We start from the raw sequence: 18,665 nt of genomic DNA on the forward strand, positions 1-18,665 counted from the left end.
GCCTGATGTTTGATCACTTTTGCATTTTGTCAGTGCTCTCACCCCTAGAGGTAGCATGTGTTTGTTGTGTCTGTCAGCACAGTGTCCAGGGCATGGAGGAGATACCAGGAGACAGGCCAGTGCACCAGGAGACGTGGAGGGGGCCGTAGGAGGGCAACAACCCAGCAGCAGGACCGCTACCTCCTCCTTTGTGCAAGGAAGACAATGCTGTTCATAAGGTGATAAGCCTAATTATGTTCCAATAGTCTATTGTGAAAGGTTGACTAAATGAATTTGCATTAGCTCATGGTTGTAGATTGTAAACAATCAGATTTACTTACTGGTCCAACAGTAACAGCACCAGGTCACCACCAGTCGGGTCATCTATTCTATTCTATTCTATTCTATTCTATTCTATTCTATTCTATTCTATTCTATTCCCAGTGAAAGCGGAGGGCGATATTGTTTCGCTCCTTTTTTCTTTTCTTGGTCTCCTCAGACACCACCTTTACTTTCTTCATTTTATTTGCTGCTTCAGTCATGACTTTGAACATGTTGTAGTCCTTTTTAGGTAAAGGTTCCTACTCTTACCCTAAAGTGTTCTAGTGCCAGTGCAGATCATACAGGATGCTCTCGCGCAGAGGTGTCATTCAACCTATTGTGAGTTGATGCAGTTCAGAAGCTGGAAAAACTCCATAGTGTTGCTTTAACATGTGTAAACCAGATTTTATTTATATTTGATAGAAGGTACAGAAAGTAATAACGTGACCAGGTCAGTGTGGGGGCACATATTACTGACAGTAACCAAACCTTCTCCTGCACATTTGTACCATCACTTCAAGGCCAAAGTGGATGTCGTGTTCCTCTTCTCCTTCTCCATTTTAAGTGTTAAAACAACACCAATTCACCCTTGGGCTAAACAACACAACATCTCTTTGGCAACAATAAACACAAGAGATATTTAGTTTTTTTTTTCCACTTTCCTCCTTCACATATACAGTACGTCAATACTCTTAAAAGTATTTTTGTCGAGATACAAAAATATTACGGACAGCCATCTAGATGGTTCTATGCTAAACTGTTACAGAATATTAAAGCCTCAGGAGGCAAACAAACACGTACCCTGGGTTCACACCAAGAGCAACTAAAGCTGCAAAATCTCCGGAAGTCTTTTACTTTCTATGAGCAAGAGCAACTCAAGCGACAAAATTTGAGCAACTAGAGTGACTAAAGAAAGCTGAAGACGGCTGAACCTTATTCAAATTATCAATGATGCATTTCAGTTGACAACCAATCAGAATGTAGACGTTCTCAGGAAACTTCGGTTCCTACTGTACTTCGGTTCCTATCAAAAATGACCTGCGAGAAGTTGCAAGGAGATCGCCAAAAAAAGGCTGTGGCCTTGGTCGAGGTGTGATGGGTTGTTGGTTGGTGTGAGATTCTTTATTGGGGGGGTCACACAGCACAATTTGCTGTTAAAGTAAAGCCCTAGCATACGGCTGTATTACGGCCTGTATTAAAAGCATACGGCAGCTTTAGCCGCCCATGATGTGAACGCATGGTTAGGAGACACCACGTGTTGATCGTTGGGTGTGTTTTCTTTCTTTTTTTTCTAAAAGGTGGAACCCTGCAACAGCAGACCAGCAACACACCAGCCTTCCTTACATGTACACACACAGAAAGCAAAGCACTGTAACATTTTATGATTGCGACATCAGCTGTCTGTCTCCTTCCAACCAGCTGATCAGACAAAATAATATTGAACTGATGGCTCAACAAGGTTCAGTTTCAAGTGTGATTTTAAAACTCTATAAATAAACCAAATTATAATCTGAAAACCTTCTGAGAAATTATTGTACATCTGCTCCAAACAAGCTTATTGTAGCCAATATACAGCAAGTGATGGTAACAGTAGAGTCGGACAGTTTTCTTACAAACATGGCAGAAATGCTGTAAATGTACTGATAAACATAACATAAACATGACATATAAGCAGACACAATATAACAGACTTTTGTTATACTGTTGTGCAGATATGTTTTGTGATACACACTTGAAGGGGCAGTCAATATTGATGATGATATCATCCCTTTTACATCCGTGTTTGCACAAGGCCATAGAGGATCTTGTTACAAATCCAGCCAGTCTTCACCAGGAAAACGTGACATGAGGTCGATACTTCAGTCCTTAAAAAAATAGAACGTGTGCATATTTCTCATGCCGGAGGTGGGAATTCACCCTGATGGTAGCAACAGAAACAGAGTTTAATGATATGAATTTGTGTGTTTCAAGACGCTAACTAATCTCTTACCCTGTTTTTAAGTTGTAACATTATCAATAGCTTTTTATGTCTAAACTTATTGCCAGGTGAAAAGAAAACAGCTCACGGTGTCAGGGAAACTAAACTCTTGGGCCCTCTTAATCGGTAGGTTTTTAAGCGTAACTCCAACAAAGCTTAAAAACTGAACTTAACCGTGAACGAAACATGTGGTGATACTTAAACTTTGGGCTTCTAAGTGAAAGTCCATTGCGTTTCATGTACCTTCACCATCCCCAATCTTCCTCCTTACTCCATACTCAGACTTTTGCGTTAGGATCATTCTCAGGGTCGACATGTGTCATGTCTGACAGATGTATTATCGACCTAATGTGACGTTTTTTGTTTTTTCCCTTGAGAAGTTGTGCAAATCAATGAGCATCACTGCTTTGTAGCAATTATTGGATTCACAGCATCTTTGCATCAATGTGATGAAGTACTCAGATTTGTTTGTCACTGGATTCACCAACCATTTTTTTAAACTGTGGTTCCAGAAGATGTGCAAAATATATTGTGTAATATTACATACTCTATGATAGAAAATTGTATTCACTACAACTGGTAAGTGTGTTCATGGTATTTTCTTTTAAAGTAGCATGAAAATTGATTTTAAAGACCATGTCTGTACTCCAAAACAAAACAAAAATGTCTTCCCTTTGTCTCTCAGTAAAAACCTCTTATGGATACTCTGTTCTAGTAACATAAAACCATGCATTGCAATATGAAAAAAGAAATTATTTAATAAATCCTTAACTCCTTCTGGACCGCGCTGTGTCTAATGCTCAGTTTGTTATGATGGCTGTGCTGGCATTTGGTTGAGAAAATAATGTTTATGTAATGCAACAGTAGAGTTCTTGATGCAACCCAAAAAAAAAGTTTGATCAGCTGTTTCCTCAAAACATTCTGTAACCAGACAGCTGTTATGATTCCCTTTTGCTTCCTTCTTTCACACTTTGTCACCCAAATATTATCATATTACTTGTGATACCTCATTGATATTCATAAATACAAGTAAAACGATTTCCTAAAAAGTACAAAGTCTGTGGAGCTTTACAGTCTTTTTCAAAGTGCTAATTCTTGTTGAAAAAAAAAAAGTTGATGTTGTGTCTGCATCAATGAATAATCTGCATCATAAATTAAAAAGCGAAAGAGGTGGAAAATGTGATGCTTCTCAAAGGTCTGTCCTTCCAACTATGTCCAGAAAATATGCAGAACTCTACATACCTCCTGCTTTCATAAATTCAGCATATACATACATTATATATTATTATTCTGTAAATGTTATAGATTAACCATTCTCTTTTCTAAACAGCTTAGGCCAGTCCTTACGTTTGTGGTAAGACGGAGCTTTTAAAAGTGTCCACAGTCTGTGAGAGGCACTGTCTTGTGTTTTTTCTAAAACCTGACGATAAAAATGAAATCAGAAGTCATGCTAGTAGGCCAAGTTGTAGTCATATAGAGGCAGTAAATATCCACGGCTTGTTTATTCTTTGTCTCCTTCTTCGCTGCTTCCTGCAAAACACAACAAGGCAAAAGTATCTTTATACTGCTTTTTTATTTATTTTTATTTAAATCCCAAGTTATGTCTGATGGATTCTAAGAAATTTGGCGGGAAAGGGTACAGTCTGTTTAGTTGGGTATTTGCAGCCAACAAACACATCTTGAATGGGCCAGATTCCCAGACTTGGATAAAGCATCACTACATGATTAAATTTGCCTTTTGATGCCACATTAACCAAAACATGTCTGCATATAATTTGAAATACTTACTAAATTCTTTCCAAGGGCATCTTTGGCACTAATTTTACTCAGCTTTTTAATCAAATATGGTTATGAGGAATGGTGTGCTGTTATGTAGAGGTGACCCACCTCCTGCGGAGTCCATATCTGAGTCGGAGATGTGAGTGATGGAGAACCGGGACACGTTTGAAGGGGAGACAGTGAAGCGGGAGTACTGCACAGCCAGTTTAGGGTCCGGGGCTTTGGAGATGGAGCGTGGTGGAGGGGAGTCAGATGTAGCCGAGGATGTTGGCAGTGGGAGCAGGGGGAAGTCGTCCTCCCACTCATAACCGGCACCTAAATAGACAAAACACACCATCCAGCCATTCATTTTCTTCTGCATATCTAGAGGGGGCAGACACCTCCTCCAGCTTATAATGGTAATACCGAGGCATTCACGTGCCAGCTGAGAGATACAATTCCGGTTTTGTTGGACTTCCTGTTTTATTTTGAAAGTGAGTGTTTCCTTTTGTCTCTGTGTGTTTTACTTCCCTCCTTGTTGATAACCTGCCCATCCCTGGTTGTTTGCACCTGTGTCTTATGTCCCAATGTGTATTTTATTCTTGTCCTCCCCTTCATTGGTTTACTAGCTGTGTCCTTGTGTTATTCCCTGTGGTGCCCATTTGTTATGTGGATTCCCTATGGTCATGTTGGTTTCAGTTAAATTTTTGACTCCTTGAACTTTGTTTATTTTTTGAATTTTTGGGCTTTTTGGTGGCATTATTCATATATTTATAAAGCTCTCTTTCTGACTTGTTGGGTTTTTCATTTCTGCATTTGGGTCTTCCTTTGGAAGGAGACATCCTGACAAGTTAACTTATCTTATCTCTGTCTTATCTTAAACTATTATGTGTTTTAGCTAGATAAAACTTGCATACACACTATGTACTTACTTTCCTCTGAGATGTTCCCATCTGAAGAGTCATCAGAGACATTAACTCTCTCATGAGATTTGCTTCTTGAACTCTGACCCTCTCCTAACGGAAAGCCATGCTCTGCCAGTTCCTTAGTTGGACTTTCCTAGTGGTAGAAGAGTAGGATAAAAATGAAAATATGGTAGGACTAAGGTAAAAAAGACCTTCAATAATTTAAATATTAGGCTACCTGATCAAACAAGTAGACGGTAACATCGTCAAAAAAGGACACAGTCTTCTTGCGTTCCAGGTTTTCCTCCAGGTTGTCTGCAGTAAGCAGAGTTGGCATCTTGAGGAGGCTGCGCAGTTTGTGGGCCTCACTGTCATCGCTCACCACAATGGGCACTGGGTGGCACTCGTCATCACTTTCCTCCCCTCCGCTCTGCTCTTGCACACTGTATATTCGCAGCTCCTCATCCGACTCATCACTGTCATCCGTGTCCTCTTCGTCAGCTTCTTCGCCGTCGGCTTGAGATACCCGGCTTTCTGTCGCAGGGAGTGGAGTCGGAGGGGTGGATGGTGGTGGAGGAGAGGAAGAGGAAAACCTTCTGGTGTTTGATGTGTGCTGTAAGGCCACCTCGTCTTTGGGTAAGGTGTGTGGGATTTCACTGGATATGCCTGAGGGCCTGTTTTGAATTGTCTTTGTCGATGTCTCTTTAGTTGTTTCTAAAGCTTGAGCAGAGTCATTTTTGTCCTCTGCCTCCTCATCTACCTTTACGTTGGAGGCACAATCTCCATTCAGGGCATCAAGAGCTTCTTCCATGGCCCCCACCACCTCGGCTGCCCAGTCTCCTAAAGATGAGCCTTCTTCCTGGGATGGCCATTCATCAAGTCCTCCCTCTGCTATTGATGTGGTGTCAGAGGGCTCTAGAGGAAGCCCTAATACCTCATCTTGGAAGCACTCCTCTGTTAAGTACTCATCCATCTCTGGTGAAGAAGGTTCTAATGTGCCAGACAATGTGTCAGTTGTTTCAAGTTTTATATCTTTACTGAGTACACCATCTGGTTTTTTCTCCTCTTCATTTTTTCTTTTCTCTGCCTTCTTTTCTCCTGTGTGATGTGCCTTTTCAACACCTTGTTCATTGTTTGCTCCTTCATCCACAATCTGCCTCTCACTCTCATAGTCTGAAAAGTAGGCAGAGTCTCTGTATGGAGTCTTATCACTCAGTGGCAAAAGAATAGGGTCTTCCATCTGTGAGGCTGCTGAGGCCAAATCTTCACCCGGTGATGACTCTCCATCTGTGGGTACCACAGTAACTTGCTCCTCCAGCTCCTCTTCCTCCTCCAGTCTTGCATCCAGAGTAGGCTTTACCACAGATTGTTCACGATGTTCATGAGACTCTTTGGGGACAAACTCAGGGCTCTCATTATTCTCTGTGTCATAACCACTGTCCATAGCTTTAGGTGAACTGGAAGGGTGGGAGGAAGCAGGGCTCAAGCCTTCACAAGACCCAGCAGCAGATGGCAGATCCATGGAGTCCATGGAATCAGGGGTTCCTACCTGTTTTTGTAGCGACTTGAAGGCAGGAGAAGCGTTCAGCTCACTGGACTCATCAGCGAAGATGCCGGAGGTAACATCAGTGATGTCATCTGTGATATCGTCGTCTTCGTCGTCGTCACTGCAGTCAAGGATGTCAGCAAGGCTAACATTGGAGCCACCACGGTCAACGCCACTGTCGGCTGTGTGACTGAGCTCAGACTGTGGATCTGTGATGGTCACCATCACATGCATGTTATCATCAGGAGGTGGGGTGCTTTTAGTCATTGTCAAAATCATCTCTTCTATCCTTGGCTCTTGCAGTTTTTGCATGATGAGATTTTCCTTGATTACATCCTCCATCCTTTCTTTGAAAGGTGTATCATTTGTTGTAAGATCGACATACTGTTCATCACAGTCCTCAGATTTGATCAAAGCAGGTTTAGCCACAACAGGACCTCCTGGAGCTGGTGATAAATTAATCATTTCTTCATTGCTTTGGATGTCAATGATCTTATCTCGGATGTAGTTGCTGTAATTGTAGTTGTTGCAGTAGCTGTTGTTTCTGACCAGTATGCCAGTAAGTGGGTCAACAAATTGTGTGTGGCAGCACTCTCCAGATGCTGGTACCTGAGTCTCACCTTCGTGGCACAGGTAGATGTAGGCATTGCAGTTGTCTGAGGGCACCATAGTGTGATGTTTGCTCAGACTAAGGCAGGCACTGTTATCTTTGGCCTGGTGTGGCTCAAGATAGTCAATGGGTTTGGGTAGTGAGTGGAAAGCTAGGCTGTGCTGGTCTGGCCAGGAGTCTTCAATGTCTGTACTTGGCATCGTATAGTGAAAATCAGCATATGTGTCTTGTCGGCAACTGTGGCTAGCCCGTCTGTGGTAACTGCTGTGGCGGTGCTTTGAAGGCCAGGTGTTGCATGTGTGTCTCTCAACAAATATGTCCTCCTGTTCCTCTTCTGACTCACTGTCTCTGCTGTGTCCAATAAACAGAGCCCCTTTAGTCTCCATGTTGATGCTGACAGAGTGGCTGTTGTGTCTTGTATGGCTGGGCATTGTCTTCCTCAGGGAACCCATCATGTCATAGTAGCCCCCTGTTATGTTCTTTCCTATGATAGAGTTCTGGCTTGTGTCCAGATATGTGTCTCGGAATGCCTGCTGAAGTGAACTGTTTACAGATGGTGATATACCTAGTGGGTTGTCCAGCTCACCCAAAGCTTGACGCAGGCTTCTTGACCCCCAACTTTCCTGATGAAACTCACTGGATGACTCTCCTCTGTTCAGATAGTGATCTATTCCCAAAGGTGGCGAGTGCTCATAGTAATACCCCCCATCTCTGTCTTTGTAGGACACATAGTGACTAGACTCCCAGGGTCTTAGGGGGCTGTTGTCCGATACTTGCCCTAAAAGGGGCTCCATAGTCAGGGAGATGGCAGGACTTGAGTCACTGGAGTCATACACATCAGATTTATGGACATCTGCTGACCAATAGGGAGCCATAGTTTTAGCCAGTGATGGGCAGGCCACACACTCACCAGAGTCTGCACTCCCAGTCAAGAAGCTACCACTGCTGCCCTGATATTCTGGGCTGTAGGAGCACATGGTGTAGTCTGGATCAATGTTACAGTCTACTGGCTCCTCAATGCGGATATAGTATTCGCTGCTTACTGAGGGGCTGTGGGCACTGAGGACAGGAAGTACACCTGGAGCATGAAGATGTTTTTGTTGATAGTAAGGAGGTGAATCTTCATGGTTTAGGCCCTCCATGGGGCAGCCTCCAACAATCCCTCCAGGGGAGTAAAAAACTTCCTGACAATGATGGTTCACCTGGCCCAAGGTATTAGAGGAGTCTGGGGTTCTGTATGACTGGTCTGCTCTGGCATGCTCCCACTTGTACTCAAAGTTCAGACCGTGGCTGGTCTCAGTGACAGTAAGTATGTCATCTCCGGACTCCGAGTGGTAGCCATCACCACCTGAAAATTGCTCCAAGAGAGGGAAAGAGGAGGCGGTTGATGATGGGTGGTCTCTTGACATTGCAGATCCACCAAGGTGGCTGCTGAATCTAGTGTTGGGACGCATGGAGTTCCAGCGCCTCTCAAAATCCTCCTCAGCCTCACTGGCTCCCTTGGCGCACAGATAGCTGAGTAGCAAGTGGACTTCCTCTGCATTAGGTCTTTGATCAGGCTGCAACCAGCAGAATTGCATCACCTCATACCTGTAGACCCAAACAAATGAGATAAATTATGAATATAGAACTTGTTTGTTAGACCACTACTAATACATTTTGTTACAAATCGGTGAAAAGTAACCCCAATTCAGGAACGCCAAACTCACAGGATTAGCATAATAATGTGAATCTGAACTAGAAAAGGGAACTGCAGTCCTCATGCTGGAAGGGATTTAATTATGTTGCTCTCAATATTGTGTTGTTCTGCATGTGTCCTCCTTCTAAAAGCCTGATAAATATTATACTGACCCTGTTTCTGCATGTGACTCACCAGCGCTCAGCCAGGGGCACTTTGAGCAGGGGTTTGGGCAGTCGCAGCTGCTGCTCCCTCACAGCGTAGGTCAGTACTTGTCTATCAGAGTAGTGTCTGTAGGGCTGGTTTCCTAGCTCGAACAGTTCCCAGATAGTCACTCCCAGAGACCTGAGAGGAGGATAGCACAGGATAGCAAGAGTCAATATAAAATAGTGATCAGAAAAGGACATGTTACTTATAATATAACTTATAATAATATTAATTTTTGCTTTTTCTTCTTATGTGTATCTACTGATATTATTATACTGTGTGTGTACATATGTTTGTGGGTACCAGAATGTTAGACCGTTGAAGTGAGGACATGGCAAGGACTTGGTTTTAGAATTAGGTTTAGGTAAGGTTGATGGACTCAATGTTATGGGGCAGATACTTTTCTTTGTGTTCTTCTGTGTTTTCCCCTCCTCCCTGTCTACTGTTGGGGCTGATGCTGGAGCTGCAGGGCTGATTGCCTCACTGGCAACTTGCTACATACTAATCACTTACCACCATGTGTACGTATATAGACACCTACTTTCCTCTGTCTTTGCTGGATTGTCTGTGAATCTACACTGTTGAGAATAGACTGATACTCTAAGAGCTTATCCTGGATTCCTTTAGTTTTTTGTTTGTTTTTTGTTCTAAATCACAAATACTTTATTAATCCCAGGGGGAAATGCTCAGAAACAGGTTAGGATGGAATCACTCACCACACTGACCTTTGTTAGACATTTCTTTAGTTTTGTAATAAACTCTTTGAACTTTCCTTCTTTTCTGAGTTCTTCTATTGTAATAGTTAAGGTTCTGGTAAGGAACCAGAGAATTATCATTATGTCAATGAATGTCCTGACAGAGGTATTGGTGTGTGTGTATTTATAAGGACCAGAATTAGACCATTGAAATGAGGACATTTCGGCGTCTCCTCAGTTTTTTTTAGACCCTATTAAATGGCTTAAAAAGGTGAAGTGTAGAGTAATGTTTCATGTTAGTTGTGTTATAATGCATTATATAAATGAATGTCTTTACAAAGACAGCTACATGGTTTTGTGTGTTTGTGTATGTGTGTTACCAGATGTTGCTCTGTTGGGTCTGGTCTGCCACCAGCAGGTTTCCATGCACCTCATCCACCAGCTCTGGAGCAATCCAACGGAGGGGTACATACATCTGATCTGATGTCAAATAGTAGTCATCCTAATGGGAGAGTCAGATACAGTGTTAAGAGTTAGGTATAGGAACATATGAAGACTAAATATGTTCTATGATCATGTATCTTGAGTAAATAAAGTGTGAAAAAACAAATGATTTGTAAAATCCCACTTGTACTGTATTAATTTTACGAAATACACTACCTTGTACTTGTTGTGAGACAGACCATAATCTCCAATCTTCACAGAAACATCTCCAGTCAATAAGCAGTTCCTCAAAGCCAGATCACTGATGACACAGGAGAGGAGGACAGCTGTAACATATCTTTACTATTTATAAACTACATAAATCCAGACGCTGTGGGATGTGTCATATTTCTCATGGAACAAAAATATGTAAGTGGTCTTACTGCATGTAAAAAAGAAATACTGACTGAGGACGTTGTGGAGAGTAGGAATCACCGCCTGCAACAAAATCACTGATGCTGGAGTCTATAAAGAGCACTCAAGCAGCACCAGGATATTGTTTCAGGAAGCAACCAAGAAAGTACATTTTCTATAAATTTTTTTTACTAAAGTGTGAGAATTAATAGCAGAAACATCTTCTTACCTATGAGTAAAGTTGTGTTTGTGCAGGTGCAGGAGTCCAGAGGCGATGTCGGAGGCCATCCGCTGAAGAATCAAAGGCTCTGGGGTCATGGTTTCAGCAGTCCTGCAGCTTCGGAGGTAACCCTTCACATCCCCCTGAGAAAGGCACAGGAAGATATATAAAAAAAAATCATCTTTATGACAGCCTCTGACCACTGGAGGGCAGTCTTACTGTGCTTTGTAGGATCTAAAGTCTGTCTATGATAGTGCATCTGATGTTCTTACATGCACTGTTCTAATACCAAACTGGATTTTTATTTATTAATTTGGTGGAACAACAGGCAAATCCGGACGTCTGAGTGACTTAAGCTTCTTTCTGGAGTGAAATATTGCCATTCAAATCACACTAATAAGACTGATTGTACCCACCAAAGACTAACTGATTAACAGCATAATTATCTACACTTGAATATATATATTTTTTATTTTTAGCAGTAGAATACAACTATATATATATATATATATATATATATATATATATATAAAGGAAATTAAAAGAATCAGAAATAAAATCATGTATGACCAGTTCTTTTTGTTTTATTTCTATATAACATACTTTTGTCAAATGTATTTGTGTATATGAATTTATGCATTGTTGCTTTGTTTTTGTATTATCTTTTTTGTGTGTTTTAAGGACCACCAACAGATGCTACATCTTAACAGGCTATCTTGCAAATATCTTCTAAACAATATTTTCTGTTGTATAGCAAAAATTGAAACATTTGATCTCTTTATAAATGTAAAAATGAATATAGTGTATTTTATCAGCTGGTATCAATTTACTTCTCCTACATTGTGGTGAATTTAAAAAATAAAACGATGGTTCTTGGTTTATACTGCTACACTATTCAGTCAAGTGGAGATGGTGGTGGCTGCAGCTGGAGTCATAAATGTGTAGCTTGACTTATTTGTAATTTTAAGCTTATCTGCCAAATGTTTGCAGTAGCTGCCAAGAATGATTTTACTGCCAAACTGCACAAAAATTCTCATTCAATTTCATTTTCCTGAATGATCTACAGAGCAAATTATTGCAAGAACCTGACAAGGACAGTGAGTTTGGACACCCACCAGAGGACAAAACTCCATCACCAGCAGGTAGGGAGTGACCTCAGTACACTGGACTAGACACTGCAGCAGAGCGGGGTGCTGGAGGGCGCTGGAAAGCAGAGGATGAAGGTATTTGTTAGACATTTGTTAGACATCTACTGACATTTTGTTATAACCAGATACACAGGTGATGGAAGTTAAAGTTGTACCGGTAAGGTTGTGCTTCCTCTAGAAAGTGCATCTGTTCCTGCACGCTGGCGCTGGCTTTAAGTTCCTTCACCACCACTTGGGTGGTATTCAGGCCTGCGTTCACCTCCCCCAGCAGAACCTGAGACACAAGAGGAGACGAATACATACAGGAATGACGGACGCGTTCACACATAAGACACATTAGGCATGGGCAGGGAATGACCGTGAGACATGCAGGGTTGAGAAAAAACAGATGGACATACCCACAAGGATGAAAAAGACGTGAAGAGTGAACAGTATGAGAAGGGAGGAGATAGAATACGGGAAAGAATGAGACAACAACATGTTATCAGTTTGTAAAGCACATTGCACATCAGCCTGAGGTGAAAGCTATTACTTTTTAAATTTAAATTTCAGCAACATAAAAATTTGTTCTCAGGGACTATGACTCCTGGGATGAGCTGACATCAAAGAGGGAGAGGTTCCGGCTGGGATTACACGCTCAGACATTACAGGTAATGCAGCGTGTCGAACATTTTTAACTTAACACACGGGCCGGGATCACAGCCGTGATGCCAGCCTTCAGTGTGTTTCATGTACCAGGCAGGTATCAGGAGCAGCAGCTGAAACTCCCTCTTAAGGTAATAATCCGGATGGTTTTTCGGAGTGGGCTTACCTTTCCAAACCAGCCATTTCCGATTTCTTTCAGGTAGAGGAGATTGTGGCGGCCCAGATCGGTGGACTTCTGGAGTTGGACTGAATGAAAAAGAGTAAACAATGACCATTTATTCCCATTTAATCCTTAATTCTATCTCCATAAACATCAAAAGTACATTATCGTGTGGATACCTTGCAAACATTTCAGCGTCTACATTGCAAACAACAGTATTAATGCAAGGGTGATGATTGTTCTGATAGAATACATCACTCAAAACAAAGCTAAAGCCAGAATAACATGTAAAGTAAGATGGCAAAACGCACCACATCCAGGTTAAGTGGCTATGATAAAATCCGTCCTCAGTCCAATCGATTGCTATTAACCATATCTCAACATCCGAAAGCGCCGGTAGACATTGCCCACTGTCCATTGTAAACAAAACAATATCTGAAGAGCTATTCTATCCTGAGCTGTCTCTGGCCCCAATTTGTCTGACTGTTTTTCAACTCTCTGATGCATCGCTGTCAGCATCACCCAATGACCCTTCCCTAGCCCATCCGTCCCATCCTGTCCCAGCTTAGCCAAGTGAAACCGATGGCAACATCCCCTCACATCTGCCTCCCCTTCACCATCTCTCCCCCCATCACCATCTATCCCCTTCTTTTCTCTCTCCGTCTCCCACGATGACACTTTAGATTCTGTGCGTAGTCAGACAGGCATATCTTTGTGATATGCCCCCCACCCCCCACCCCTCCCCCCTTCACCCAGACTGACATACAGTCCAACCACTGTGTGGAGGCCATATTGGACACCCCTGTCCCCTATCCCCAGACTGGTCATTCCTTACACCCACTCACACTCTCCCTGGCCCAGATGTAGAATAGCCACTATTGTTTAGCTGCTTAGGGCAGCATGGCACCAGTTAGGACCAGTTAGTACGTGCACACTGGGTCTATTATTTTCTATGACATAGGAATGAACTGAGTATTGGTGATAACAGTGGGAGGCAATGGGTTCCACCTACACCATCATGTGTACTTCAAATATTCATGATGCTGGTGGAACAGTGAGAGAAGGATAATACATTGTGGAAGCAAAATTCAAGACTAAAATGTTTTTGTATCTTTCGTACTGATTATTTTTAAACATATAAAAAACTGTTCTGAGATCTCATCATAGTCAACTCACTTTCCATTTGATAGCAGTTGCAGTTAGCTGAGCATCTTGTGTAATAACTATAGTAGTCTTTAGCAAGACACACAGCAGCTAAATCACTCAGAGCCAAATGGAACTACCATTATCCCCTTTCCAGTACAGATCATGCTGCTCCACTCTGTGCTGAGATGCTGAGTTGTCCTTGGACAATCTTTAAAATTCGCTTATGGCCATCGTGGTTGTTGTGTAACTCAATCGGACTGTTGATGGTGAAGACTCATAGGTCGATGTAATGTATGTGAAGGCAATGGGAAGACATTTGAATCTAAGAGCCTGTTTTTAATGCATGTGTAGCTGCTCCCATGTCTCCTCTGAGTGGGTGGGAGCTACATTAGTCTTTACGGTGCAGCCTGCAGCAAAGAACAGCTGCATCAGGGCGGGTCCTATAGGAGCCAAGTCCGAGCCAAGCTCTTGCAGAATAACTTGTGTCTCACTGGGAACTCCACCTATCCACAGAGTCCACTGACAGCTCTGGTACATAGCAGGATGATGGAAACATTGGCTGAAAGCAACGAGATTAAGTACTTCAGCTCCACAGCTACTCCCAGGAATCATTAAATCTGAACATCTATAATGTGTTAAAAGCAACTGGAGGCTTTTTAATTCTCATAAAATAATGTATTCATGCAGTTATCATTGCTGTCCTAGATACAGTTCTACTTGAAAGTTTGTGAACCTATAAACTTGTATTTCTTTTTAAATAATAAACATCAGCTATATTTCACACAAGTCATCTGTGACCTCTTTGTGCAGCAGCAACAACAAATAAAGGTTTACTGATCAGTGGTCCACAATGACTGGGAGGAATTAAAATCCATTCTTCAGAACAGAACAGCTACAATCTGACATGTTGGTGGTTCCTTCACATGAACTGTTTGTTTCAGGAGCTTCAACAACATTTAAGTTGGAATAAAGTCAGAACTTTGACTTGATCATTTCAGAACATGAACTTTGTTCTTCTTTAAACATTCTTCTGTTAAAGGACTTGTGTGTTTGTTGTTGTCTTGCTGCACTTTGTTGAGTTCACAAACAGATGTCTGACATTTCCTTGTCGAATTCACTGCTATCATTCAGAATTCATTGTTCCATCAATGCTTGTAGCTTATCCTAGTTCACATGCACTAAAACAGACCAAACCATGATACTACCACCACCATGTTTAACAGATGGTTTATATACTGGAATGCAGTGTCATTCTATCTCTCAACATTAAGCTTCTCACTCACAAGTCAAATCATTCTATTCTGGTCTCGTCTGTCCACTAAATATTTTCCCAGCTGGACTCTGGTTTGTCCACATGATCTTTATCAAACTGCAGACAGACAGCAGTGTTCTTTTTGGAGAGCGGTGACTTTCTCCTTGCAGCTCTGACATGCACACCATGGTTGTTCAGTGTTCTCCTGATGGTGGATTCATCAACATTAACATTAGCCAATGAGAGAGAGAGAGGCCTTTAGCTGCTTACAGGTCACCCTGTGTTCCTTGGAGTGATCTTTGTTGATAGATCACTCCTGTGGAGGTAACAGTGGACTTGAATTTCCTCCATTTGTACACTGTCTGTCTGTCTGTCTGTCTGTGGATTTGTGGAGTCCAAACTCTTTAGAGATGCTTGTGTAACCTTTTCCAGCCTGATGAGCAGCAACAACTGTTTGTATGAGGTCCTCAGAAATGTCCTTTGATTATGTCATTATACACTTCTACAAACATGTTGTGAAGCTCAGACTGTGATAGATCACTGTTGTTTCAATGAAACAGGACACTGCCTGACTTCTTCCATTGATTGAAAACACCTCTGCCTTTAATTAAAGGTTCACATACTTCTGTCACTAACTTATATCTAATGTAGTATTTTCCTGATACTGGATGTTGTTTTGGGTTATATGAATTCTAAAGGCTACTCAAACATTTAGCAGCACTATGTTTTTTTTCTTCCTCTCTGATGCGTTTCAGTTTTAATATTTCATAATCCTGCAAAAGCACTTAGGTAAGGTATACAAACACACTTGAAATAGTCAGTTCAAGAAAAGAACACAACAACCCAGTGAACTGACATTAAACAGTGGAAAAAAGATCATGAGGAAGTTATGAAAAAATACAAGCAATGCAAAAAAGATTCTTTTCTTCACTTCTTTGAAAACAAAAATCAATATTCTCAAATGATGTCAGTGGGTGAGGCTGTCCTGAAGGTGCAGTAATAAATCCCTGACTGCCACTACCATATGGTTTCTATTATCCAGGACAAAACAAGTGTTAAAGGTTCAGTTTATGAGAAAATATTTGGTGATGTGCAAACAGATTATGTTTTTTTTTGTGTAACATTTCTTTGGTTTTTCAAAGCATTCCTTTTACTAAACATTTAATGAACTTTTTTTATATTTAGACCTTCTACCTTATGGTGTCTGCATGGGCAGGATCCATTAATGCTCAGCCCCCTCCAGTGTCATAAGTTTATCGGGCACTATCACCCTATTAATGCACAACAAGGACCATTGTCACATTGAAAGCGACTCAGAAAGCGGTCCGAGTGGAAAAAGAGGGATATTCTCACTGGGGTTTTGTGCTCTCACATGCCTAACATACCAACAAACTGCAGAGTAGGCCGGCTGCACTGGACATTATTATGCAACAGGCAGATGTTTGTGGGAGAAAGTTAAAGAGTTCATTCTGTAGAGACCTGCAGCGAGGGATTGTGGGATAGGTGGAGGCCCAGCTGACTGAGGCCAGTGTCAGGGCGTTGTTCACTCCAGGGACGAATGTTGACTAATGCCAGACACGTTCTTATATTACTCTCACACGCCTTAAAATGAGGCGCGCGTTGTGTAACGATAGGACTCCTTCTATGAAACTCCTGCAAGGGTCACACAAAATGATGTCAGCTCATAAACTCACCTGATCGTGTGGGTTGCTTAGCGACCGGCAGGGACACCTCAGTGAGCGGCAGGATGTAGACATCCGGGCTTCCCTTGGAGGCCGGCGAGGCCAAGGTGGACATGTCTGCATGGTACTCCTCCCCATCCACATTCTTGAATTCCTGGAACACATTGATGATACATCCACATTACAACAACGTTAGTGTGAGCTGCTTTCACATGTTGTTGATATTTTGGCGCAACCGTTGAAGCAGAGCTGAGATAAACTGAAGCAAGCTGTCCTGGATCCAGTTCAGTGTTTTTTCCCCCCTCAGAGCTGTTTATGAAACTTTTGGAGAGTCACAGTGTAAACAAAGCCAAGCCAAATATGTACAGAGATTAGGATTTTAATCCTTTACTTCACAGATAAGCTTAATGATTTTATTTGGAAATATGCAGATGATGGACTGCAGAGACTGTTTTGTTTTATATTTTCATGCAAAATTAACAAGCAATATTATGCAATGAGAATAAGAACTGATGATAGTGACTAGTGAGATCAATGTCGTACTGATGTCAATAGCAATCAGCAGGATCTGGGAAGAATATTAACTGCTTTAAAAGTAGTTATCAAGGAGAGGCTGCAAACAAAAGGGGTGGGGGGGTGGGGGGTGGTCGGGTTCCATGTTAAATCAAGGCCTTTGCTGGAAAAGCATCAAGGAGCTCCTCAAGGAAATATGAAGCAGAGAAACCAAGGAGGAGGAGAAGAAGGAGGAGGAGGGAGTTGGCCCTGTCCCATCCACAGACCGGATGTCAGAATAAAAGTCTCTTAGATGGGAGCAGTAGGGTCTCATATGTGGAAAAATGTGACCTGCTGCAACCCCTCTGCAACACCCACACAAACACATGCACACATAAACACCTCCATCTCGCGCTTCATCCTGTCCCCAAGAATGTCAGTGCACGAACACACACACATATAGACTTGTGCCCTCCCTTTTTCTTGAGATACAAATCTTCACACGGCCCTCCTTTTTAACATGTGGGTTTGCTCTAAACATCGACACACACTGTCAAAGTCTCTCACTCTCTCTCACGCACACACACACACCAACAGCAAAACTAACAGAGCTCAAATATTTTACAATGAAAACAATACAGATCAATCATGAAATTTGAGAAACTAAATTCATTTTGTCACAATACAATAATTTGTGTTGATTGATTCTAAATTGATCCACTCAATAATCCATTTTTAAATTAATATCAAGACCATCTGATGAAGACAATGATCTTAACCCCACAGCTTACCTTTCCTCAGTGTCCACAGGTGAAGATGACATGTTACAGTATCTCTTTTTTTGCTTTCTCTCTCTCTCACACACACACACACACACACACACATGGGTGGAGGTCAGGATGGTAGTGGCTGGAAATAGGCTTCAAGCTTCTGCAGAGATTTTCCCAGTTGATCTAGAGAGGAGGAAGAAGAGCCTTTGGAGCTGACCACTGACTGTCACCAGGATGGTTAGGGATGGAGGGAGAGAAAACCAGAAAGGGGGCGAGGAAGTAGTGGAGGGGGACTGGGAGGAAGAGGGAGGAGCACTATCTCCCCAGTTCACAGTCAAAAACCTACGGTCATCTCATGAGCCAGAGAAATTGAGCCCCCACAAAAATGTGAGAGAGAAAAATACAAGTGGGAGGAGGAGGAGTAGGGGTGGAGGCAGGGGGGGGGCACTCACATACTATACATGTGACATCATCCGCTCTCTCTTCCCCCTCTCTCTTTCTCCCCCTCTCCCAGATGCCAAAGAACATCTGCAGGGCAGCCCCCCCACCCCATTCTTTTTTGTTTTATTAATAACACTACACTTATGAGGACACTCCGCTATATATTCTCACCTCTGAGCCTGACCTTTGACCTCA

The 18,665-nt window shown here is 42.1% G+C and overlaps 1 protein-coding gene across 3 annotated transcripts; it reads right to left on the reverse strand.

Annotated features, from left to right (window-relative positions):
- Nucleotides 1-751: 751 nt before the first annotated feature.
- On the reverse strand, nt 752-18,265 carry aatkb (apoptosis-associated tyrosine kinase b). 3 transcript variants are annotated; one of them, XM_028430774.1, is made up of 13 exons: nt 18,051-18,265; nt 16,780-16,921; nt 12,694-12,773; nt 12,038-12,156; nt 11,850-11,937; nt 10,744-10,877; nt 10,338-10,422; nt 10,058-10,179; nt 8,971-9,120; nt 5,180-8,687; nt 4,969-5,095; nt 4,166-4,372; nt 752-3,808 (listed from the first exon to the last, which is right to left on the reverse strand). In XM_028430774.1, exons 2-13 carry the CDS (start codon nt 16,880-16,882, stop codon nt 3,780-3,782), a joined length of 4,752 nt encoding a protein of 1,583 aa, XP_028286575.1. In that variant the 5' UTR covers nt 16,883-16,921; nt 18,051-18,265; the 3' UTR covers nt 752-3,779. The 3 variants fall into 3 exon arrangements, with proteins under 3 accessions (XP_028286575.1, XP_028286577.1, XP_028286576.1); XM_028430776.1 differs by lacking the exons at nt 16,780-16,921; nt 18,051-18,265 and adding an exon at nt 12,999-13,297; XM_028430775.1 differs by lacking the exons at nt 12,694-12,773; nt 16,780-16,921; nt 18,051-18,265 and adding an exon at nt 12,281-12,503.
- Between the last annotated feature and the right edge of the window lie 400 nt (nt 18,266-18,665).

The sequence above is a fragment of the Parambassis ranga genome, chromosome 19, assembly GCF_900634625.1.
Source record: "Parambassis ranga chromosome 19, fParRan2.1, whole genome shotgun sequence".
In the NCBI taxonomy this organism is placed as follows: domain Eukaryota; kingdom Metazoa; phylum Chordata; class Actinopteri; family Ambassidae; genus Parambassis; species Parambassis ranga.